Source organism: Mobula hypostoma, chromosome 11 (genome assembly GCF_963921235.1).
Source record: "Mobula hypostoma chromosome 11, sMobHyp1.1, whole genome shotgun sequence".
Lineage (NCBI taxonomy): Eukaryota > Metazoa > Chordata > Chondrichthyes > Myliobatiformes > Myliobatidae > Mobula > Mobula hypostoma.
In genome coordinates, this window is record NC_086107.1 from 90616242 (window position 1) to 90642469 (window position 26228).

Here is a 26228-nt window from a genome sequence, read left to right on the forward strand (position 1 = left end):
ACTACCTTGAATTTCCAATTGCATGTCATTTTAACTCTTCTTCCCACCTCCACAGTGACATTCTCCATTGCAACAGAGAAGGCAAACACAAACTGGGAGAAAAACATATCCAATCCTGCTTACATCCTAATGGTACGAATAATGAATTTACCAATTTCACTTAACACCCCAACCCTTGCCTCCACAGACGTTGTTTGATTCACTGAATTTGTCCAAAGTTCTGTTTTGGTTCCACCTGAGTTTTATAGTGAATTTTATCAGGTAAAAGCCTTAATAGGCGTACCTTAAGTATCATTAATAAAAGCACCAATGGTTTTGCTAATTGTACATATCATCCTGGTAATGTGTAGAGAATGATCTGAGCAGCACTTCATATGGTTATGGTTTATTCAGCTGTATTTACTCTATGTCAGTACTTTGGTTTGATTTACAAAGATTTTCCATCCCTGAGGGAAATGGCCCAGACACGCTAACAGGTCAATTGCAAGACTTCTGTAAATAACCACAAAGAATTTGATTTACTCTAAAGTACTCAGCACGAAACCCTATTTTGCATTCGAGGTTCAACAAAAACTCACAAAGTAGCCTGTAGAAGAGATTATTATTCTCGGAACTAAAATGACAAACCATATCATTAGGCCTTTATCTCTTACAACATATCAAATATGTTGAAGCCATATAATGAAGACAATTGCTTACACTATGTGTACATTTCGCACAAACACTTTTTGCAAATTGTTCACATTCAGAAAAGTTTTGTATAAATGGGCTTCAGTTGAATAGCTTCACTCATTACAAGTACAGATTTCTATCAGTACTGGGGCTGACAATGACTCAATGCTTTCAAACAGTACATGCAGTGTTAACCCTTACCTGAGCAATTGTATCCGTTCAACACTCCTTCCAAAATATGTTTAGTTGTGAACTCAAACACTTCTTGCTGTGTAGAATTTTCATTAAAAACTCTGTCAAACACGAACTTTAGGTCCTTCCTTTTGCGGCGTGTTACATCCTTGTCTCTAAATTTTGCTTCTGAAAACACATCGTCATTAATTTCGTCCTTTGGGTCAAAGACCAGGACGTTTTCATCAACCACTTGAGCAACTGCATGGTTTTCACTGTCCAGCTCCCGATGCATCAGCGGTCTTATTCGGACAACCACAGTCACGTTCACATTCCCTTCTTCCTTCTGTGGCATGATTCACATTCATAGATTACAAATCCGTCCCGGTCTGCCTCCTCCTGTAGCTGCAGCTGAAGCAAATATAAAGAAATGGGAGTGAATATTTAGGCTCTGATTCAAGCACAGCATATACATTTACAATCCAGACAACAATAGCAGCTTTGGGCCCCTTATTTAAGGAAGGATGTGCTGGCATGAGAGAGGATCCAGAGGAGATTCACAAGAATGATCCCGGGAATTAAAGGTATGAGCAGTGCTTGATGGCTCTAGGCCTGTACTCAGTGGAACTTAGAAGAATGATGAGGGAATCTCATTGAATCATATCAAATATTGAAAGGTATAGATAAAAGTGGATGTGGAGAGTATGTTACCAATAAAGGGGAAGTCTAGGACCAGAGCACACAGCCTCAGAATACAAGAGGCTCCTTTAGAATAGAGATGATAACGATAAGGAGTAATGCCTTTAGCCAGAGGGTGGTGAATCTGTGGAATTCATTGCCACAGATGGCTGTGGAGGACAAGTCATTGGGTACATTTAAAGTGGAGGTCAATTGGTTCTTGATTTGTAAGGATATCAAAGGTTACAGGGAGAAGGCAGGAGAATGGAGTTTGGGAGGGATAATAAATCAGCCATGATGGAATGGAAGAACAAACAATGAACCAAATGGCTTAATTATGCTCCTAAATTTTATGATCCACTTGGACATGAGAGCATGCCTTTACCTGCCCAGATCCATATCTCAGCAGGGTGAATGTGTGCATGTTTGAGGAAAAGACACTGACAAAATGGAGGCATCCTGCTGCTGTGGAGAAAGTGGGTCACCAGTATCTTTTAACTATTAGGGAAGATATAGCTTGGGGTTAGAATTTACTTCCTTTGCAAGACAGTCACAAATACAACTTGCTTCTCTTAGTTTCAATGATTCACTGAAAAATGGTCACAGAATCATAATGAGATGACAACCAAGTTCCTGAAAATCAAAATCAAGTTATACACTAACCAAAGAATCCACAAAACTATGTCTCTGGAAATTAGCCTTAGTGTTATCCTTTTAACTCAGGTGACAGGAATAAGTCCTTTGCTTTTCTAATTATAGCAAGATTAATGTTGTAATAACTAGGTACTGAATCAAAATGCTCCTCTGGCAGTACAAGCTTCCTAGGGTAGGTTTCATATAAGATTGTTGATCTTTCAAACAAAACTATATTGAAATGTGGCCCCACCATTCATTCACTTCTGCTGTCAAAACCAGTACAACAACCTCCATGGAATTTCATCTTTAGACAGCAAAAGCTGTCTAACTTTGAGGAAAGCTGTCCGAACTTTGAGGAAATTACATTCATTATATAATTTCATTCTAAACAAACCCACAGCAAGTTTCCAGTTTCCATACTTTCCGAACACGTTGACTAGGTACAGGTTAAACCAATAAGGCATCCTCAGTACATACACTGCACAATGGCCGTTCTCATTAAACAGTCGCAGATTGCAACTGCATTACATTCTCCAGGCAAGTCTACCTTAAAGTGGTTTCACTACTTCCCATTGCACATCGTTTCATCTATATTGGACTGCACTGATTACCAGAAAAATAAATATATTATGCAATATTTCTGTCATATTGCAGCTTTTAATTCACTGACCATTCAACATTCTTTTTTTACAAAAGCTTAACTTTACAGTTTTTATCTTTTTTATTATTTTTGAAGGCACAATATATACACACAAAATCTTATATGAAACCTACCTAAGAGACATTTACTACCAGAGGAGCATTTTAATTCAGTAAGGGTGATTACACGCCTCTGTAAGAAAGTTTGTACGTTCTTCCCGTGTGCGTGTGGGTTTCCTCTGGGTGCTCTCGTTTCCTCCTACAGACCAATGGCAGATCAGTTAGTCATTGTAAATTGTCATGTGATTAGGCTAGGGTTAAATCAGTGGGTTGCTGGGCAGCATGGCACAGTGGGCCAGAAGAACTGTTTTGCACTGTATCTCTAAATAAAATAAATAAATAAATTAAATTAAATATACAAAAATGAATGTATTAAATTCTGTGACAACTTCAAACACAGTGCAACCTGATTTACAGCAATCATCAGTTTCACAGCAAGAAAGACTAGTTTTAAGTCAAAGACAAAAAAAAGGCTGACTACTGCATAAACTGTTAAGGCAGCGAAAAAGGATCTAGCGCTTTCCCAGCATACATGAGGAATATACAAACGTACCATCGGTCTAAATATATCCAGGCATCACCCCTGAAGAAGATGGCAGAATTTGTCATCAAAACATCAATTATAATTGATACCTGTAACTGGCTGGAAGCCCGAAAAAAGTTTATTTGTTAAGGGCGCATTGTACTGAAATTAATAAATGCATTTATTTGATCTAAAAAAGCTCACCATGAGAAACAAGTTTCAAAATTGTCAACAAAAGGAATTCTGCAGATGCTGGAAATTCAAGCAACACACATCAGAGTTGCTGGTGAACGCAGCAGGCCAGGCAGCATCTCTAGGAAGAGGTACAGTCGACGTTTCAAGCCGAGACCCTTCGTCAGGACTAACTGAAGGAATAGTAAGAGAGTTGAAAGTGGGAGGGGGAGGGGGAGATATACTGCGTCCGGTGCTCCCGATGTGGCCTTCTATATATTGGCTAGACCCGACGCAGACTGGGAGACCGCTTTGCTGAACACCTATGCTCTGTCCGCCAGAGAAAGCAGGATCTCCCAGTGGCCACACATTTTAGTTTCACATCTCATTCTGACATGTCTATCCACGGCCTCCTCTACTGTAAAGATGAAGCCACACTCAGGTTGGAGGAACAACACCTTATATTCTGTCTGGGTAGCCTCCAACCTGATGGCATGAACATCGACTTCTCTAACTTCTGCTAATGCCCCACCTCCCCCTCATACCCCATCCATTAATTATTTTTATACACACATTCTTTCTCTCACTCTCCTTTTTCTCCCTCTGACTATACCCCTTGCCCATCCTCTGGGTTCCCCCCCACTTGTCTTTCTCCCCGGACCTCCTGTCCCATGATCCTCTCATAACCCCTTTGCCAATCACCTGTCCGGCTCTTGGCTCCATCCCTCCCCCTCCTGTCTTCTCCTATCATTTTGGATCTCCCCCTCCCCCTCCCACTTTCAAATCTCTTACTAACTCTTCCTTCAGTTAGTCCTGACGAAGGGTCTCGGCCTGAAACGTCGACTGTACCTCTTCCTAGAGATGCTTCCTGGCCTGCTGCGTTCACCAGCAACTTTGATGTGTGTTGCTTCAAAATTGTCATACCAGTGGAAATACCACACTGTCCCTGTCTAACACTCAGGTCTTCATTTGATTGAATCATAGAAACATTACAGCACAGAAACAGGCCTTTTGGCCCTTCTTGGCTGTGCCGAACCATTTTTCTGCCTAGTCCCACTGACCTGCACCTGGACGATATCCCTCCATACACCTCTCATCCATGTACCTGTCCAAGTTTTTCTTAAATGTTAAAAGTGAGCCCGCATTTACCACTTTATCGGGCAGCTCATTCCACACTCCCACCACTCTCTGTGTGAAGAAGCCACCCCCCGCATGTTCCCTTTAAACTTTTCCCCCTTCACCCGTATCCTCTGGTTTTTTTTCTCCCCTAGCCTCAGTGGAAAAAGCCTGCTTGCATTCACTTTATCTATACCCATCATAATTTTATATACCTCGATCAAATCTCCCCTCATTCCATGGAATAAAGTCCCAACCTATTCAACCTTTCTCTGTAACTCAGTTTCTCAAGTCCCAGCAACATCCTTGTAAACGTTCTCTACACTCTTTCAACCTTATTAATATCCTTCCTGTAATTTGGTGACCAAAACTGATCACAATACTCGAGATTCGGCCTCACCAATGTCTTATACAACCTCACTATAGTATTCGAACTCGTACACTGAATACTTTGATTTATAAAGGCCAATGTACCAAAAGCTCTGTTTACGACCCTACCTACCTGTGACGCCACTTCTACGGAATTTTGTATCTGTATTCCCAGATCCCTCTGTTCTACTGCACTCCTCAGTGCTCTACCATTTACCTTGTATGTTCTACCTTGGTTTGTCCTTCCAAAGTGCAATACCTCACACTTGTCTGTATTAAACTCCATCTGCCATTTTTCCAGTCGGTCCAAATCCCTCTGCAAGCTTTGAAAACCTTCCTCCCTGTCCACTACTCCTCCAATCTTTGTGTCATCAGCAAATTTGCTGATCCAATTTACCACATTATCATCCAGATCATTGATTATAGATGACAAATAACAAATAACAATGGACCCAGCACTGATCCCTGTGACACACCACTAATCACAGGCCTCCACTCAGAGAAGCAATCCTCCGCTACCATCTCTCTGGCTTCTCCCATTGAGCCAATGTCTAATCCAATTTACTACCTCACCATGTATACTTAGCGACTGAATTTTCCTAACTAACCTCCCATGCGAGCCCTTGTCAAAGGCCTTACTGAAGTCCATATAGACAACATCCACTGCCTTCCCTACATCCACTTTCCTGGTAACCTCCTCGAAAAACTCTAATAGACATAACCTATCATGCACAAAGCCATGTTGACTCTCCCTAATAAGTCCCTGTCTATCCAAATACTTGTAGACCCTATCCCTTAGTACTCCTTCCAATAATTTACCTACTACCGATGTCAAACTTACCGGCCAAAAATTTCCCAGATTACTTTTTGAGCCTTTTTTAAACAAGGGAACAACATGAGCTATCCTCCAATCCTCCGGCACTTCACCCGTGGATACTGACATTTTAAATATATCTGCCAGGGCCCCTGCAATTTCAACACTAGTCTCCTTCAAGGTCCGAGGGAATACCCTGTCAGGTCCTGGGGAATTATCTACTCTGATTTGCCTCAAGATAGCAAGTACCTCCTCCTCTTCAATTTGTATAGGTTCCATGACCTCACTACTTGTTTGCCTTATTTCTATTGACTCCATGCCAGTTTCCTTAGTAAATACAGACGCAAAAAAATCTATTTAAGATCTCCCCCATTTCTTTTGATTCAATACAGAGCCGACCACTCTGATATTCAAGAGGACCAATTTTATCCCTTACTATCCTTTTGCTCTTAATATACCTGTGGAAGCTCTTTGGATTATCCTTCACCTTGACTGCCAAAGCAACCTCATGTCTTCTTTTAGCCCTCCTGATTTATTTCTTAAGTTTTTTTTTGCACTTTTTATATTCCTCAAGCACTTTATTTGCTCCCTGTTTCCTATACATGTTATAAATCTCTCTCTTCTTCTTTATCAGAGTTCCAATATCCCTCAAGAACCAAGGTTCCTTATTCTTACTCACTTTGCCTTTAATCCTGAAAGGAACATACAAACTCTGCACTCTCAAAATTTCTCCTTTGAAGGCCTCCCACTTACCAATCACATCCTTGCCAGAGAACAACCTGTCCCAATCCACGCTTTTTAGATCCTTTCTCATTTCTTCAAATTTGGCTTTTTCCAGTTTAGAACCTCAATCTGAGGACCAGATCTATCTTTATCCATGACCAAGTTGAAACTAATGGTGTTATGGTCACTGGAACCAAAGTATTCCCCAACACATACTTCCATAACCTGTCCTAACTCGTTCCTAATAGATCTAATATTGCATCCTCTCTAGTTGGTACCTCTACATATTGATTTAGAAAACGTTCCTGATCACATTTTACAAACTCTAACCTGTCTAGACCTTTAACAGTGTGGGAGTCCCAATCAATACGTGGAAAATTAAAATCCCCTACTATCACAACTTTATGTTTCCTGCAGTTGTCTGCTATCTCTCTGCAGGTTTGCTCCTCCAATTCTCGCTGACTACTGAGTGATCTATAATACAACCCCATTAATGTGGTCATACCTTTCCTGTTTCTCAGCTCTACCCATATGACAAGCCCTCTAATCTGTCCTGCCTGAGCACTGCTGTAACAGTTTCCCTGACTAACAATGCCACCACCCCCCCAACCTTTCATCCCTCTGCCTCTATCACATCTGAAACATCGGAACCCTGGAACACTAAGCTGCCAGTCCTGCCCGTCCTGTAGCCAAGTTTCACTAATGGCTATAACGTCGTAATTCCATGTGTCAATCCACGCCCTCAGCTCATCAGCCTTCCCCGCAATACTCCTCGCATTGAAATAGACACACTTCAGAAGATTATTATCACCACACACAACCATTCTGTTTGTGACTTTGCATGAACTTTTAATATCATTTAATTTCTCCCACGCTCCACTATCTGCTCTGGCACTCTGGTTCCCATCCCGCTACAAATCTATTTTAAACCCTCCCCAATAGCACTAACAATCCTCCCTGCAAGGATATTGGTCCCCTTGTAGTTCAGGTGTAACCCACCTCTCTTGTACAGGTCCCATCTGCCCCAGAAGAGTCCCAATGATCCTGAAATCTGAAACCCTGCCCCCTACACCAGTTCCTCAGCCACGTGTTCATCTGCCAGAGCATCCTATTCTTACCCTCACTGGCACGTGGTACAGGTAGCAATCCTTAGATTACCACCCTCGAGGTCCTGCTTTTTAACTTCCTACCAAGCTCTCTATACTCACTCTTCAGGACCTCCTCACTCTTTCTTCCTACGTCATTGGTACAGATGTGCACCATGACATCTGGCTGATCACCCTCCCACTTCAGAATGCTGTGCCCGCGATCAGAGACATCCCTGACCCTGGCACCTGGGAGGCAACAAACCATCCGGGAGTCTCTGTCACGACCACAGAACCTCCTTTCTGTACCTCTAACTATCAAGTCCCCTATCACTACCGCTCTCCACCTCTTCCACCCTCCCTTCTGCACTGCAGAACCAGGCTCAGTGCCAGAGATCCGGCTGCCGCAGCTCATCCCAAATCGGTATACTTATTGTTGAGGGGAATGGCCACAGGGGAACCCTGCTCTGCCTGCCCTTTCCCCTTCCCTCGCCTGATGGTAACCCAATTACCTGTGTGCTGCTCCTTTGGCGTAACTACCTCCCTGTAACTACTATCTATAATCTCCTCATTCTCCCAAATGATCCAGAGGTCATCCAGCTCTTGCTCCATTTCCCTAATGCGGTTTGTTAGGAGCTGCAGCTGGATGCACTTCTTGCAGGTGTCGTTGTCAGGGAGACGGGGGGTCTCCCTGACTTCCCACATCCTGCAAGAGGAGCATTCCAACATTCTGCTGGCATTCTCTCTTTTTCAGTTCAGGTGTGGATTTGTCTACAATACTTCAACCAATTTTCTTGATCGTGCCCCTTCTGATTAAATTGTTAGTTTCATACTTTGAAGTACCAAATTATAGAGCTGCAGATTCACTGCCTATAGTTAGTAAAATTGTCAAAACTAATGAAACAGTCTTAAATAAAACTTGCACTTATACAAGTTACAATGTAGTAAAAGCACCTGTAAGATCTTATTAAGAGTGTAATAAAATAAAGCAACAAGCTTCTTACAAATGTACATCCTTAAGTAAGCAGCTTGATGATACTGTCAGATAGAAGAGCAGTAAAGGGAGGTGCACCAATGAGATTTCGTAAGGAATTCCAGAAGACAAGATTTTGGCAAAGGTGTCGCTGGTGAAGTAATGAATATCAGGTATATATATCAAAACAAAACTGAAATTACAGTTGTGGGGGGAAGAGATCAAAGAAGAATTTGAAAATATGAAGGAGATTTTTAAACTGAAAATATTTTTGGTTCAGTGGTGATTGAGTGAATTGGAGTTGGTGCAATTTAGGAACTGAGCACACAAGTTCTAGCTGACATTTCTGTGTATAGCTCTCTACAGTTTCTCGGGGGTACCTTGCCAGTGGATGCCCAGATCATTGAAATAGACATTCAGATGTCAGAATGTTCCAGAAGAGGACTTATCAGCCACAGTTAAGCTAAATTTGAGAGGAGATGACGAGGTACACAGGTTGAAGCCCTAGTATTTGGTAAGATGTAGAATCAAATACTCAGCTCAAGGTTAAAAAGGTTACAATCTGCACAAAATGCTGGAGGAACTTAGCAATTCAGGCAGCAACTGTGGTGTGGAAATAACAATCATTAAAACTTGACACATAACCCTTGCTTCACTCTTCCTGTTGCTCAACTTTTAAATGTCTAAGCATTCTGTTCCCCTGCCAAACCCTACAATCACTTCAGTAAAGAGCAAGATTTCTGGACAAGTGGCAGCGGCTTTCTTGCTGTTCCTCCAAGACACCAGAGAAAAGATCGCAATAGGAATGGTGAAGTGTTCTTGACATGTCACTCAAGTCAAAGCTGGAAAGGCTATTCCACCTCTACTAAAAGGAAACAGGCTTGCACACAGAATGGGGCAATTCACTTTCAGCAGCTGCCTTCCTACATCTGTCCACATCCACCATTTTAAAAAAAACATTCAATTACCAAACCCCAAAATTAAAAACAAAAAAATCCCATTATTAGAATGCAGCTTGGTGCCAAATTTTGCTAATACGCACTGGGACCCTTTCAAAGAGCCATCTGGAAATAAAAGTATTAGGCCAAACCAAAGGTAGAATCATGGGGATACAAACAATATGGATCACTTGAATACGTGGGGGAGGTGCATTAGCGTAGCGGTTTACAGTACTTACAATACTTTACAGTACAGGTGACCCTGGTTCAATTCCCGCCACTGCCTGTAAGGAGTGTGTATGTTTTCCCCATGACTGCGCAGGTTTCCTCTGGGTGCTACAGTTCCTTCCCACATTCCAAAGACCTACTAGTTGATAGGTTAATTGGTCATTTAAATTGTCCCATGATTAAACCAGGATTAAATTGGGGATTACTAGGCAGTATGGTTCAAAGTGACAGGTGGGTCTATTCTGCACTGTAGCTCAATAATTTTAAAATGCTGATAACCCTGGGTGGCTTGTTTCTGTTTGAATGAGATCTTCTGTTTTCAGGTTCGAGTTAAAAGCCAGCTTCCAGCAAACCCCAGTTCCTTTCCTTCATACATTATGAATTGGGCCTGGTCATAACATCACCATAGCTCAGCTCAAAGAAACAGCTACGAGGATCCTCAGACAAGAAACACCAGGCAACCTGATTATTTTGGAATTAGTTATCATTACTAAGTTATCTAATATGAAAGCTGCAACAATGCAGCGTAAAGACATAGTTATAAATAACAAAAATAAATGAAAGGATGAAGGAGATGGTATTGATGGGCGAATGAATGAACCATTCAGAAATTTGATGGAGGAAGGGAAGCAGCCCTGTCTGAGTTGTTGAGTGTGGGTCTTCAGGCTCCTGAACCTACTGCTGGAGACTGTTCGTTCGTGGAAGTGGGTAAGGGGGATCACAAATGAGTTTGCCGGGTCACTTCCAGATACCTACTGTAGTTCTTGCCGAATGTGGGGGGCACCACAAAAGCGTTTTCGGGGACACATTGGTGCGGCACACAAACACACGCACATGGGAAGGGTTACAGACCCCCGAGTGGGCCACTGGGACTCTGAATCATCCTCGGTACGAGGCCACGGTATTGATGACAGACGCCCTTCTTTAATTCCCGAAGTCTAAGCTAATGCCGCGGGATCATCGGGGTAACGGTGCCGCGCTGACCCGAGCTCCGTGAGGCGGGCCCAGGACGACATAAGCCGCCGCCTCCCGGGGCCGATCCCGCGGCCCAAGCACATAGGTCCCAGCCAACGCTCGATGCCTCCCCGGTAGTAGGCAGACTCACTGCCAATACCTACCGAGTGCAGCTCAATTTTCTTAACCCAGCCGACAAGATATTTATTTTTTCCCCCTCGGAATTTACTTCCTGGTGACGGTTTAAATTTCCGCGGGCTCTTACCGCACATGCGCTCTGACGCTCTGCCGGGCACTCTGCAATAGCGCAGGCGCACTCACGGGCCCGGGTGTGTGGGAACTGCGGCGGCGCGTGATGGCTGCCGTTCTATTTGTTGTGTTGTGATTGAATTGTCCGACCCATGGGTGCGAGATTGGTGTCGGAGTGTGATGCCGCTTCGGCTTCCTCGCCGTTTGTGAACTTTCCCTGTGCAGTATTCCTCTCCCCACCGGCGCTGTCCGTTCCGTTGAATGTTTCCATCATTTTCAAGTTTTCTTTCATAATTCCTGCACTGGGACCTCAGGTAAAAGTTTTCATAGTAAGAACTGCAAGAGTGGAGTGATATATATTTATAAAAGGGAAACACGTTGGCCCATCAAGTTGAAGCTGGCTCACAGGACGGCCCTTAGCTGCCCCACTACTTGCCCCAGATTCATTCACTGACCAATGCACATTGGCCAAATAACCCACCCCACGCCCTTCAGCCCAGTGGTCATTGGGAGAAGGAGCACAGGAGTCTGAATCACTGAAGCCGTGAGACAGCAGCTCTACCAGTTGAGTCCTCTACCGCCTTCCCACAGACGTCAATATTCCTGCCAGGAGATTCCGTGGCTATTTATTCTGTCTTTTACACATACATACATACACACACACACACACGAAAAGCAGTTTGACAAGTGATCATTCCCACTTACTACAGGAATTTGAGTCGATCATTTTGGGTGAGTTAACTTGCATCCCTGATGTGGCACGAAGGTAAATGCAATTCCCATGCGTGCACTGGAAGATGAGTTGGGGGGGGTGGGGGGTGGTGAGCAGAATTTGGGTAGTACAGTTTCACCAGCACATTCCCTGCTATTTGTTATAACTTGCAAACAAGTCGAAGGTGTTTTGGGCAGAATCTGGCCACACAGTTGCAGGAAGTAGAGTGAGTGTGCAGGAAGTAGAGTGGGGGCTAGGTACGCAACCTTGCAGAGCAACAGTGTTTAGAATAATCGTAGCCGAAGTGTCACTGCCTGTCCTTACTGATTGTTGGTCAGGAAGTCAAGTTCCATTTGCAGAGAGACTTTCTGGGTCTGGAGTTTGGTGATGAGTTTGCTTGGAATGATAAACATAGAAATTTACAGCACATTACAGGCCCTTTGGCCCACAATGTTGTACTGACCATGTAACCTACTCTAGGAACTGCCTAGAATTTCCCTACTCCACAGCCCTCTGTTTTTCTAAGCCCCATGTACCTATCTAAGAGTCTGAAAAGTCCCTATTGTATCTGCCTCCATCACCTTTGGTGGCAGTGCATTCCATGCACCCACCACTCTGTGTGAAAAACTTACCTCTGACATCCCCCTTGTACCTAACTTACTTCTGACACTCCCCCTTAGCTAAATTATTGTTTGAAGGCAGAACTGTAATCATTGAGCAATAGTATGACAAAGGGGTCTTCAGTTTCCAAATATTCCAAAGATGTGTGTAGGGCCAGGGAAAAGGATCTGCCATAGACCTGATTGGGCCGTAAGCAAGTTATTCTTGGTTGAAATTGTTTTAAAGGTTGGAGTTAATACAAGCCTTTCGAAGCACTTCATGATGGTAGATATCAGAGGCATTGGGCAGTAGTCATTAAGGCACGTTATCATGATTGCCTTGGGTACTGGGATGAATATGGTCTTGTTAAAGCAGAAGGGAACCACAGCCTGGAGCAGGGAGAGGTTAAAATTTGAAGAATGAGGAACTTGGTATCTAATCCAAACTTGTTCCCCTGAGGAACATTTTGATGAAGAAGGTGAGGAGGGGGGAAAATGGGGCATTAGTGGAGAGGATGAGGGAGGGAGAGGGAGAGAGAGAGAGAGAGAGAGAAAGAGAAATTAAACATACTGGAAATGCAAACTAAAACTGGAAACACTCGATACTTGAGGCAGCATCCCTGGGTAGAGAAACAGTCTGCCCCTTCCGGCCAAGAGCCTTCTTCAGGACGTGAGTGAGCAGGAGCTGGAAGGATTGTGTAAAGCCAAAGCATGAGGACAGCCGGGTTTTGTAACGTTAGGCAGCTATAGGAAACATTGGAGAAATTATTTTGTACAACAGATACTACCCCAAAAGGTGGTATCAGCAGACTTAAAGAGAAAATTGGAAAAGTACTTGAAGAAAAGTGGGGAAAGTGATGCTCCAAGAGGTTGTCCTGTCCAAGACCGGAAAAAGCTGCAGAAGATCGTGAACACAGTGCAGCACATCACACAAACCAATCTTCCGTCCGTGGACTCACTTTATACCATACGCTGTCGGAGCAGTGCTGCCAGGATAATCAAGGACACAACCCACCTAGCCAACACATTTTTCATCCCTCTTCCCTCCGGCAGAAGGCTCAGGAGCTTGAAGACTTGTATGGCCAGATTTGGGAACAGCTTCTTTCCAGCTGAACGGATCCTAACCCGGATCTGGGCTGTACCCTCTAAATATCCGGACCTGCCTCTCGGTTTTTTTGCACTGCCTTACTTCCCATTTTTCTATTTTCTATTTATGATTTATAATTTAATTTTTTTTAATATTTACTATCGATTTGTAATCCAGGGAGCAGGAAGCACAGAACCAAATATCGCTGTGATGATTGTACGTTCTAGTATCAATTGTTTGGCGACAATAAAGTATAAAGTATTGATTCATTCATCGGATGCCTCCTGAGCTCTGCCAATTTTATAATTGAATAAGAGCACTTGGAGTCGTAGAGTCTGAGCCTTACAGCACAGGAACAGGTTCTTCAGCCCCTTGAGTCTGTGCTGACGCCAGCCAACCATTTATGCTAATCCTACATTAATTCCTTTCTTCGATCTTAAATCACTTTCCTATATTTTCAGAACAGCAGAAGCTTCAGTAGCCTTAAGCTGTTTTGTCTGCTGAAAGAATCTATATGTTTTCCACGAAGGCCAATTTGTCCCATGCAGGAGAATCATCCCCATTACCTGCACAGGATATTACAACACCATGTAGTCCTCAACTGGATACAAGATATAATTAGTCGAGGCTTTCTTCTTTTAACTCCCTTATATACTGTACTTTTTGACAGTTTTTACCAGACTGTTTCTCTTTTTTAGATCAGATTCAGATTTATTTATCACATGTACATTGAAACATACAGTGCAATGTGTTGTTTGGTTAGCAACCAACACAACTGAAGGATGTGCTGGGGGCAGCCCGCAAGTGTGGCCACACATTCTGGCACCAACGGAGCACACCCACGATCTTTAGCAGAACAACAACAACAGCAACAGAAGAAGAAACAAAACCAAAACAAACCCCTTTCCTCCCTCTCTCCCACTGATCCACACACTGGCCTCCAACCACAGGAGGCTTCCAACTTCCAGTCCATGCACTGGACTCACAGACTGACAGACTTTTAGCTGGTGGGCCTTCAAATTCCAGACACACTGACCCCAGAGGCTTCGACATTGGTTCTCAACATCTGGGCTTGCCAACTTTAGTCATCAACCTTTGGGCTCCAGCCACTGGTTTCAATCCAAGACTCACTGATCACGGCAATTAACTCCCGACTTGCACCGTCCTCTGACTCCGCGACTCGCCAATCTGGGGGTGAGGGATGGGTCTCCAATCCTCGTCCATGGGGCCCACCAACCTTGGGTAACAATCATCTTCATCCTTAGCGTCTGCCAACCAGACATTTAAATAGTGGGATTACTGGCCTTTAATCATGGAATGTGCCAACCTGGACTCCGACCAGCAGCTCCTGCAGATGGCACTCCAGTAACTCCTAATCTCTAACCACCCCCCCACAATCCCTGTCCCTTAACCATAAATCCCTGCACAGCCCCCAAAACCATCCCTATGAGCCTAAAAAAAAGCTAAGTCTGAGCTGCGAACTTGATGAACATCGCAGCTGACACCATCTTGTCCGGATACGGGAGAGTCCAGACAATTTCAGGGCTGTGGACCAAGGAATAGAAAGTGGGATTGGCCAACAAAGTTCAAAAAGCTCAAAGTGAACTTATTATCAAAGTTCAAAGCTTCAAGGGTCCAATTTAATGTCAGAGAAATGTATACAATGTACATTCTGAAATGCTTTTTCTTCGTAACCATCCACGAAAACAGAGGAGTGCCTCAAAGAATGAACAACAGTTAAATGTTAGAACCCCAAAGTCCCTCCCGCCCATAAGCAGCAGTAAGCAACAATCCCCCCTCCACCAACCGGTAAAAAAAAGCATCAGCACCCGCCACCAAGCACTCAAGCGTGAGCAATGCAATAACAAAGACACGGGCTTGCAGTTTCACCCGGTATATGACATACCACAGGCTCTCTCTCCCTAATAAGGGAGAAGGAGGTGCCTCCATTTTCCCAGCAAACGGGGAGACAATACAAACAACTCGCTGGTTTATGATGTTAAAAGTCCGTTATGTCGCTTTTTTCAAGCTTTGTGCCTGAAGATCTCAAAGATCTCGGGTCTCCAAGCACACAACCATAGATATTTCAACTCCCCCGCCCGACGACACACGGGTCTCCTGCCATGACACCGACCCTCGATCTGCCCATCTCCAGAGCCCCAAGATCCTAGGCTTCCAAATCCAAGCTGGACTTTTAGGCCGAGCCCTTGGCGTGCCAAACAATGGCCAGTCATGAAACCCCGAGAGTGGGTCCCATTCCCACAAAGAACCGAAGTCAGCCTGTAACTCCAGGTCAGGGTCATCAAAGGAACCCTGAAAGGGAAAAATAAAGATATTAAAGATGGAAATAGAGCTGCTTCCACAGCATTGTGGGCTGATGGGCCTGTATTGTGCTGTAGGTTTTCTTTGTTTCTAGCAAAGGAGTTGCCGTTTAGTGCTATCATTACTCCGCTCTGCCTCCAGAATTGTACATACCCGAAGTACACTTTGTACATATATGTCACAATATACAACCTGATGTTTAGTATGATTCGTGATTCCTCAGATAGTGAAGCAGTTCATACCACAGGCAATATCCAGGCTTGGGCTGAGAAGTGGTAAGTAACACTCGAGCCACGCAAGTGCCAGGCAATGACCACCTCCAACAGGGGAGGCTCTAACTATCGTCCCTTGACAATCACCATCACTGAGTCCCCTATTATCAACATCCTGGGGGCTACCATTGACAAACTGAACTGGACTAGCCATATAAACACCGTGGCTACCATAGCAGGTCAAAGGCTAGGAATTCTGAGGCGTGTAACTCACCTCCTGACTCCCCAAAGCCTGTCCACCATCTACAAGGCTCAGGTCAGGGGTGCAATGGAATGACCTCCCTCACAGCACTGTGGGTGTACCTGCACCACAGGGACTGCAGCGGTTCACGAAGGCAGCTCATCACCACCTTCTCAAGGGCAACTAGGGATGGGCAATAAATGCTGGCTTAGCTGGCGACACCCACATCCCGTAAATGAATAAATTTTTTAAAACTCAATAAATATATACATAACCACAACTTTGGAGGGTGGAGCTTAGTCAAAACGGCATTAAATGGCAACTTCTTTGCTTGCATCCTTGGAAATAGCTGTATTTCCACCTTTAATATCTCTATTTTTCCCTTTCAGTGTTCTTTTGAAGACCCTGACCCGGAGTCACACGCTGACTTCAGTTCTTTGCGTGAAAGGGACCTGCTCTTGGGGTTTCACGACTGGCCGTTATCCGACATGCCAAGGGCTCGGCTTAAGGGTTCAACTCGCCTTTGGAGGCCAAGGATCTTGGGGCTCCGGAGACGGGTGGATCGAAGGTCAGTGTCCCGACAGGCCGGTGTGTCATGGGAGCCGGAAGATGTTTGGCTGTGTGCCCAGAGACCTGAGATCTTTAGGGCACAGAGCTCAGAAAGAACGATGTAGCGGACATTTAACATCGTAAACCAGCGAGTTGTTTGTTATGTCTCCCCTCTCGCTCTTATTAGGGAGAGGGAGAGCCTGTGGTATGTCGAATACCGGGTAAATGCATAGTCTTCGGGGTACTGCAAGTCTGTGTCTTTGCCGTTGCTTTTGCCGCATGCTTGAGTACTTGGTGGTAGGTGCTGATGGGGGAGGGGAGTCGTTGCTTCCTGCTACTTACGCGCGGGAGGGAGGGGAGCTGGGGGGACTTTGGGGTTCTAACAGTTAACTGTCATTCATTCTTTGGGGAACTCCTCTGGTTTCGTGGATGTTTGCGAAGAGAAAGTATTTCATTATATTGTATATATTTCTCTGACATTAAATGTACCTTTGAAACGAGAGAATGAAAGACAACCCAACTTGGGTATTCAACCAGAGTGCAGAAGAAAACAAACTGTAACTATGAAAAGAAAGAAATAATAATAGTAAATAAATAAGCAATAAATCTCGAGAACATGAGATGAAGAGTCCTTGAAAGTGAGTCCATTGTTTGTGGGGACATTTCAATGAAGTTGAGTGAAGTTATCCCCTTTAGTTCAAGAGCCTGATGGTTAAGGGGTAATAACTGCTCCTGAACCTGGTGGTGTGAGTCCTGAGGCTCTTCTACCTTCTTCCTGATGGCAGCAGTGAGAAGACACCATGTCATGCACTTTGGTAGTAGAAATAAATGTGCAGACTGTTTTCTAAACTGGAAGAAAATCCAAAAATCTGAGATGCAAAGGGATTTGGGGGACCTTTGCAGAACACACTAAAGGTTAACTTGCAGGTTGCGTCATGGTGAGGAAGGCAAATGCAATTTAGCATTCATTTCAAGAGGTCTTAAATACAAGAGCAGGGATCTGCTTTTGAGGCTTTATAAGGCACTGGTGAGGCCTCACCTTGAGTATTGAGTACAGCTTTGGGCTCCTCATCTAAGAAAAGATGTGTTGACATTCGAGAGGGTTCAGAGGCATTTCACAAAGATGATTCCGGGAATGAAAGTGTTGTCATACAAGGAAAGTTTGATCACTCTCTGCAGTCGCTGGAACTTACAAGGATGAGGGGGGATCTCATTGAAACCTTTTGAATATTAAAAAGCCTAGACAGAGTAGATGTGGAAAGGATGTTTCCCATGGTGGTGGAATCTCGGATGAGAGGCCATAGCCTCGCATTTAAAACTGAGATAGGGAGAAATTTCTTTAGCCAGAGGGTGGTGAATTTGTGGAATTTGTTGCCCCGTGCAGCTGTGGAGGCCAGGTTGTTGGGTGTATTTAAGGTAGAGATTGAAAGATTCTTGATCAGAGACGACATCAAAGGTTTGGGGTGAAAGCCAGGGAATGGGGTTGAGGAAGGGAAGAAAGGATCAGCCATAATTGAATGGTGGAGCAGACTCGATGGACCAAATGGTCTAATTCTGCTCCTATGTCTTATGGTCTTAAGGTCCTGGGTGGTGGGTGTCCCTGATGATGGATGCTGCCTTCCTGTATCAGAGTTTCATGTAGATATACTCAATGGTGAGGGCTTTACCAGTGATAGACTGGGTTGTATTCATTTTTTTGCAGGATTTTCCATTCAAGGGCATTGGTGTTTCCATACCAGGCCGTGATGCAGCCATTCAATACACTCTCCACCACACATATATAGAAGTTGGTCAAAGTTTTAGATGTCACGCCGAATGTTCGCAAACTGCTATGGAACAGAGGCGCAGCTGTGCTTTCTTTGTAATTCCACTTATATGCTGGGCCCAGCACAGGCTTCCCAAATAAAAATACCTGGGAACACAAATACAATGGGCCCAATGGCCTCTTTTAGTGCTTTGCCCTTCCAGAAGTCCATGAATGGTAGCACTTAAAGCATGCTGTGAAAGTTTTTGAGACCAAGGGTGCTGGAGTATTGATTACACATCTTGTCAAAAGAGGGAGCACTCTTTTGTCAGCCAATCAAAGTGTAACACTAAACAAGCTACAATCCAGGTGTTCAGTGGCATGCCACATCTGGCTCTGATTAGTGACATCTCTCCGGATTCTGGAATGAAAAAAGAAGGAAAAAATTCTTCTTCCAGAACTTCCAAGATGCAGACAAAAGGAAAAGGAAAGTATTTGTAAATGCAACCTACCCGTGGTCAGGAAACAGATCCCTGCTTTGAAAAAGCTGTCCCAGGTGTTCACAGGTATCACTCCTATCAATTCATTTCAAATATTTCAACTTCAAAGACTTTCTGGGACAATAGGATTGTGACAGAATTTCAACTTAAAGATCTCTTGTTACATTATTTTGCAGTGCGGTGAACAGCTCAGGCAAAGATATCACTTACTTGCACCATGTATTAGAAATCAGTTAATATTCATAATCTCCTTTAAAGAAGCAAACAAGAAATCCGAGCTGGAAGGCAGAACGTGAGATGGCCCCTATAGCTCGGTGTCCATAACATAGCTCTAAATTAATTGTGTCGCACTACACTGCCCCAGCCACAGAGACGTGTTACACACACATGTTCACTTCGAATTGTGGCCATTCAGCCTTATCAATTGGCAGCAATCAAAGGCTTTGAACCAGAGGTTCCCCATGTGCTATTGAATATGTTGGCTCTGGTTAGCTGACATTTTCATCTTCTCCTTTTCTGAATGGAAGCCAAAACATGCTTGTCACCACGGAGTCCAGCCTGGGTCACAGATGCTGACAGATGGGTTACATCGGTAATTTAGAGATCTTAGTTGATGTACCAGTTTCTGAGTATTACTGCACAAAACCTAGTTTTAAGAGTGTCAAGTATTTTTAAAGCTCATCTGCGTGTCACTTCTGTGCTTAAATTGAACAGTTTTATGAGTGAGAAAGAAATTTACGGATTAAAAGCATTAAAAGCAGCAAATGATTTGCTTATTTCTATTTGTCTCTGTGTGGTCCCTCCTGAACTAGGAATATCTATCATCTCTGGGGAATGGTAGCGTAATGTTTGTTATTGGACCACTGATCCAAAGACTGAGTCCAAATACCACCATGACAGCTGAGGAATTTACATTTGAGTTAATTATTACTTAGGAAGGGTAAACATGAGACTTAATTGTTGTGAAATAAAACAATCTGATCCACTATGGTCTGTCAAGGAAAAAAAATCAGCTGTTCTTAGTCCAGACCAATGAATGTACTTGACTGTTAACTGCCTTCTTGGTTTACGGTTCACGGTCTTTTCATTTATTGGGATAGACCCTTCCAGCCCGTTGAGCCCTGTTGCCTAGCAACCCCCTATCTAATCGCAGGACAATTTACAATGACCAATTAACCTATCTTTGGACTGTGGGAGGAAACTGGAGCACCCAGGGGAAACGCATGTGGTCACAGGGAGAACGTACAGACTCCTTACAGACAGCAGTGGGAATTGAACCTGCGTCGCCTGCACCGTAAAGCGCTGTGCTAACCACTACTCTGCCGTGCCACCCCGGGCTGCTCTGAGAAACCCATTCTCATTGTTGTTCAATCACTGATTACATGTGTCCCTCATGTGGAGTTTTATTACTGTCTTGTAGTTTGTCTTCCCTGTGTGGTCTGCTCTGAGAACAGATAAAGAACGTTGATGGAGATTGTGTGGAGAGATCAACGACCTGCTCCAGTCTGCTCCTTAACTCAGAGTTCCAGCTGTGGGAAGGATTGAAAGGGGCAGAATTATGGAAAATTGTTAATATGTGCAGTAAAGTGTCATGGTACATTAAGCAGATCAAATTGTCAAAGAGTTGAAATTGCTTCTACCATTGACAATTGAAAAGATTAGCCTCATCCCTTGCTAGCAACATTCATGAGGAATTTCTGATTGATAAATAGTTGTGAACATGGTTGACTTGAACTGTTACCTCCCAGCGCCTCTCACTATCTACCGATTGTTAATGTTATAAAATTGTTGATGTCTGTATTACACATAACTGTTTGTCTTTTGATGTTTATCAGCAGTATAAAGTATTTTGAAACAAGATTTTAATCTGCAGAGAGGCAGTAATCCGAGGAAAGTGTATTTAGTGTGGAATTTGGTATTTTAACTAAGTGCCATTCATCAAAAAAGTTAGAATTTGTAACAACCCATTTCAGCCTTTAGAATCAGTGACTTGGTGACTGTACGAGACAACATATCTCTCATCAGGTCTGCAGTAATGTGATGATAATCTTGAAGGAGTCATACTGAACTTGTTGAAAAGATATAGAACACATTTCGAAAATCCTTCTCCCATTGGCATTAATGTGGTGTGCAGCGTAATGCTTGTGCTACTGGTATAGAATAGAGAAACCTGGAGTATTGATCAGGAGGCATGAGTTCAAACCCCACCCTGAAAATCAAAATCAGCAATTAAATATGAGGGAAGGTGAAAGGAAAGGTAAGAGACAGACCCCAGAATTTAAAAAAAAGATTGGATCAGAATTGAAAATAGTGAAACTATCAGATTGTCGTAATGTTTCATGTACTAACCTGCTAGCTGATTCACTAACGTTGATCAGGAAAGGAAATCTACTTATATCCAACCCAATGCAATGCAGTTAGATCTTAACAGTGCTTTGAAATGACCCAGAAAGACACTCAAACACTCAGACCTCAAAGTTAAAGATAAATTTCTTTATCACCATATTCAGCCCTGGGATATATTTTCTTGCAGGCATATGCAGTAAATCCAAGGAACACAATGAAAGACCGTACTCAACAGGATGGACAATCAATGTGCAAAAGACAACGAATGGCGCAAATACAAAAATAAATAAATAGTTAGATAGATAGATAGGCAATAAATATTGAGAACATGAGATGAGTAGTGGCCAATTGGAGATCCGAAGTGTGAGAAGACGTAGCTCGCTCAGGTTCACCGATTGAGCAGAAAGGGCATCGACTCGTGGCGGTTTGTGTTTTAAGAAGTGATCGATCAGCATTCAGGTTTGATTGGCAAGAACAAATTAAAACAAGGCGCGAACAAGCGGAGTGGCTATTGTCAGAGTGGCCAACATTGGAGGGGACATAATTAGAGTAGGGATTTTGAGGCTTTAGATCTTTGAGGCTTTAGCTCTTTGAGGCTTCAGCGAGGAGAGGCTTCCGTTGGAAAAAGTGAAAAGCTGTAGTTAGAGCTTTCCCCCACAGTTTATATATTGTTTTTCCTTCTTTATATTTCCTCGGTTAGAACAGTAAGAGTGAAGCAGGATAATTGAATGCTCCTCTTGTGGGATGTGGTAAGGCAAGGAGATCTCCAGTGTCCCTGACAAGTACAACTATGAGAAGTGCATCCAGCTGCAGCTTCTAACAAACCGTGTTAAGGAATTGGAACTGGAACGGGATGAACTCCGGATCATTTCGGCTAAAGAAGTGATAGATAAAACATAGAGAGAGGTAGCTACACCCAAGGTGTAGGACACAGGAAACGGGGTCAGGAAGCAGAAAGGGGTTAAGGAGCCACCCCTGTGGCTATTCCCTTCAACAGCTGGCATACCATTTTGGATACTTTGGGGGGATGACCTTGCAGAGGAAAATCATAGCAGTCAGGTTTCTGGCACTGAGTCTGGCTCTGATTCAGAATGGAAGTGGGAGGAGAGGCGAGCTGCGGTGATAGGGGATTCATTAGTTCGGGGAACGGACAGGAGGTTCTGTGGATGAGAATGAGATTCCCGGATGGTGTGTTGCCTCTCAGGTGTCAGGGTCCAGGACACCTCAGATCGATCCTCAGCATTCTTAAGTGGGAGGGTGAGCAGCCGGAGGTCGTGGTCCATGTAGTTACTAATGACATGGGTAGAAAGAGTGATGAGGTGCTGCAAAGTGAGTTCAGGGAGTTGGGTGCTAGGTTAAAGGGCTGGAACTCAAAGATTGTGATCTCAGGATTGCTACCCATGCCACATGTTAGCGAAGCCAAAAATAGGAAGGTTTTACAGTTTAATACAAGGCTAAGGAGTTGGTGTAGAAGGCAGGGCATCAGATGTTTGGATCATTGGGCTCTCTTCCAGGGAAGTGGGATCTGTACAGAAGGGATGGCTTGCACCTAAACTAGGAGGGGACCAATATTCCAGCATAAAGATTTGTTAATGCTGCACGGGGGGAGGGGGCAGTTAAATTAGAGTTGCAGGGAGATGAAAACCTTGGTTTTCAAGAGATATTGAGACCCTGGTTAAGAAAAAAAAATGAGGTGCGTAGCAGGTACAGGCAGGTAGGAACAAATGAGGTGCTTATGGTGTATAAGAAATGCAAGAAAATACTTAAGGAAATCAGGAGGGCTGAAAGAAGGCATGAGATTCCCCTAGCAGACAAGGTGAAGGAGAATCCCAAGAGAGTCTACGAACATGGCTAAGAGCAAAATAATTGCAGGAGTCAAAATTGATCCTCTGGTAATCTATATGTGGAACTAAAAGGGATGGGGGAGATCTTAAATAAATTTTTTTTGCATCTGTATTTACTTAGGAGATGGCCACAGAGTCTGGAGAAGTGAGGCAAAGCAGCATCAACTTCATGGACCCAGTACACATTAGAGAGGAGGAGGTGTTTGCTGTCTTGAGGCAAATTAGAGTGGATAAATCCCCAGGACCCAACAATGTGTTCCTTCGAACCCTGTCGGAGGCAAGTGCAGAAATTGCTGGGGCCTTAGCATCGATATTTAAATCATAATTAGCGACAGGTGAGGCATTGGAGGATAGACAATGTTGTTCTGCTATTTAAGAATGGCTCTTAAAAAATAAACCGGGATATTATAGGCCGGTGAGCCAGACATCAGTAGTGGAAAAGTTATTGGAAGGTATTCTAAGGGACTGGATATATGAGTATTTGGACAGATTAGGGGCAGATTAGGGATAGTCAACATGGCGTTGTGGGAGAAGCCAGAGAGTGGTAATAGATGGTTGCCTCTCTGACTAGAGGCCTCTGATTAGTGGAGTGCTGTAGGGATCAGTGCTGCATCCATTGTAGTTTGTCATCTATATCAATGATCTGGAAGGTAATGTGGTTAACCGGATCAGCAAATTTGCAGATGACACCAAAAATAGGGGTGCAGTGGACAGCAAGGATCGTAAAGAAAACTTTTGTCACCTTGGCCTTCATAAATGAAAGTTCTGAGTACAGGAGATGAGATGTTACGTTGAAGTTGTATAAGACATTAGTGAGGCCTAACTTGGAGTATTATGTACAGTTTTGGTCACTCTCCTACAGGAAAGATGTAAATAATGCTGAAAGAGTACGGAGAAAAGTTGCTGGGACTGGGTTATAAGGAAAGATTGAATAGGTTAGGACTTTATTCCTTGGAATGTCAAAGATTGAGGGGAGATTTGATAGAGATATACCAAATTATGAGGGGTATAGATAAGGTAAGTGTAAGCAGGCTTTTTCCACTAAGGTTGGGTGGGGCTACAACAAGAGGTCATGGATTAAGAGTGAAAGGTGAAAAGTTTAAGGGGAACATGAGAGGAAGCCTCTTCACTCAGAGGAATGAGCTTTCAGCACAAGTGGTGCATGAGAGCTCAATTTCAACATTTAAGAGAAGTTTGGATAGGCACATGGATGGTAGGGCTGTGGAGGGTTGTGGTCCCAGTGCAGGTCAATGGAAGTAGGCAGTTTAAATGGTTCAGGATGGACTAGATGGCTCAAAGGGCCTGTTTCTGTGCTGTACTTTTCTATGAAACTATGAAGAATCCTTGAAAGTGAGTCCATTGTTTGTGGAAATAGTTCAGTGATGGGCGAGTGATGTTGAGTGAAGTTATCCCCCCTGGTTCAAGAGCTTCATGTTTGAGGGGTAATAAGTATTCCTGAAACTGGTGATGTTGGTCCCAAGGCTCCTGTACCTCCTTCTTGATGACAACAGCAAGAAGAGGGCATGACCTGGCTGGTGGGGGTCCTTGATGATGGATGCTGCTTTCCTACGACAGTGTCCGCGTAGATGTGCTTAAAGGTGGGGAGAGCTTTACCTGTGATGGACAGGACAGTATCCACTACTTTTTGTGGGATATTCCATTCGAGGGCATTGGTGTTTCCATACCAAGCTGTGATGCAACCAGTCAATATTCTCTCCACAAACAACAGGAATTCTGCAGATGCTGGAAATTCAAGCAACATACATCAAAGTTGCTGGTGAACGCAGCAGGCCAAGCAGCATCTATAGGAAGAGGCGCAGTCGACATTTCAGGCCGAGACCCTTCGTCAGTCCTGACGAAGGGTCTCGGCCTGAAACGTCGACTGCGCCTCTTCCTATAGATGCTGCTTGGCCTGCAATATTCTCTCCACCACACTTTTATGGAAGTTTGTCAAACTTTTAGATGTCATGCCAAAACTTTGCAAACCTCTAAGGAATTAGAGACACTGCCACGCTTTCTTCATAATGGCACTTACATGCTGGACCCAGGGCAGATCTGCTGAAATGATAGCACCAAGCAATTTATAGTTCCTGACCTTTTCCACCTCTGAACCTCTGACGAGGGCTGGCTCTTGGATCTCTGGTTTCAAAAATCATCTCCTTGGTCTTGTTGACATTGAGTGAGAGGTTGTTATGGCACCGCTCAGCCAGATTTTCAATCTCCCTCCCATATGCTGATTAGTCACCACCTTTGATTCAGCCAACGACAGTGGCGGTGTCAGTAAACTTGAATTAGGCAATGGAGTTAATAAATACAGACTTATCCAGCAATGCACATGATCAAAGTTCAAAAAGTCCAAACTACATTTATTTTCAAAGTATGAATACAACCTTGAGATTCGCCTCCTAACAGGCAGACACAAAAAAAAAGAAACTCAAAAGAACCCATTAAAAAAAAGACCACCAAGCACCCAATGTGCAGAGAAAAAAAGAACAAATCACGCAAACAATAAACACAAGCAAATAGCGTTCTGAACTGATTCCACAAAGGGAGTCCAACCACAGGCCCTTAGTTCAGAGCAGTGAACTGAACTGACCTGACCCTCAACTCGGGCCCCGATTCCCTGACCTTTTCAATTTGGCTTAGTGCTTAAATTGTTGTCCAGACATCGAGTTCTGTCTCTTTGATGTGCTCTGGGGCAATTTCAGTACTGAGGTCTTGGCAACTGAAGGTTGAGACACAGAGGGGGAATGGCCACATTGCTTAAACTGGAGAGGTGCAGTTGAGGTTGAAAGAACTGGAAGAAGTTACAGAAGTTAGGAGTTACAAAGCTATAGAGAGTTTGCAATAAACACTTTTAAACCGAGATATTACCAGATGTTAAACTATGTAGGTTATCAATCGTCATGTTAACTCTTTTTCTAAAGAAAGTAATAAACTTTCTTGGATTAAATATAAATGCTTATATCACTGAGTTTATTTTCCGCAGTTTGTTCTTCTGGAATGTTTACTTACTGCTGAGAGTATTGTATGTCATCGTAAACTCAACATTTTAGGAACAGCTTCTTCCCCT

The 26228-nt window shown here is 43.7% G+C and overlaps 1 protein-coding gene across 5 annotated transcripts in view; it reads right to left on the minus strand.

Moving 5' to 3' along the window:
• LOC134353932 (kinesin-like protein KIF18A) overlaps positions 1-11025 on the minus strand; it is a 118929-nt gene extending 107904 nt beyond the window's left edge. For 3 of the 5 annotated variants that reach the window (XM_063062489.1, XM_063062488.1, XM_063062485.1), the window contains exons 1-2: positions 10915-11025; positions 874-1254 (exon numbers count right to left, since the gene is read on the minus strand). In XM_063062489.1, coding sequence (XP_062918559.1) covers positions 874-1198 — 325 coding nt within the window. In that variant the 5' untranslated portion in view covers positions 1199-1254; positions 10915-11025. Of the gene's footprint in view, positions 1-873; positions 1255-2931; positions 3056-3583; positions 3671-10914 lie in introns of those variants that run through there. The other 2 variants (XM_063062486.1, XM_063062487.1) reach the window with 2 other exon arrangements.
• Between the last annotated feature and the right edge of the window lie 15203 nt (positions 11026-26228).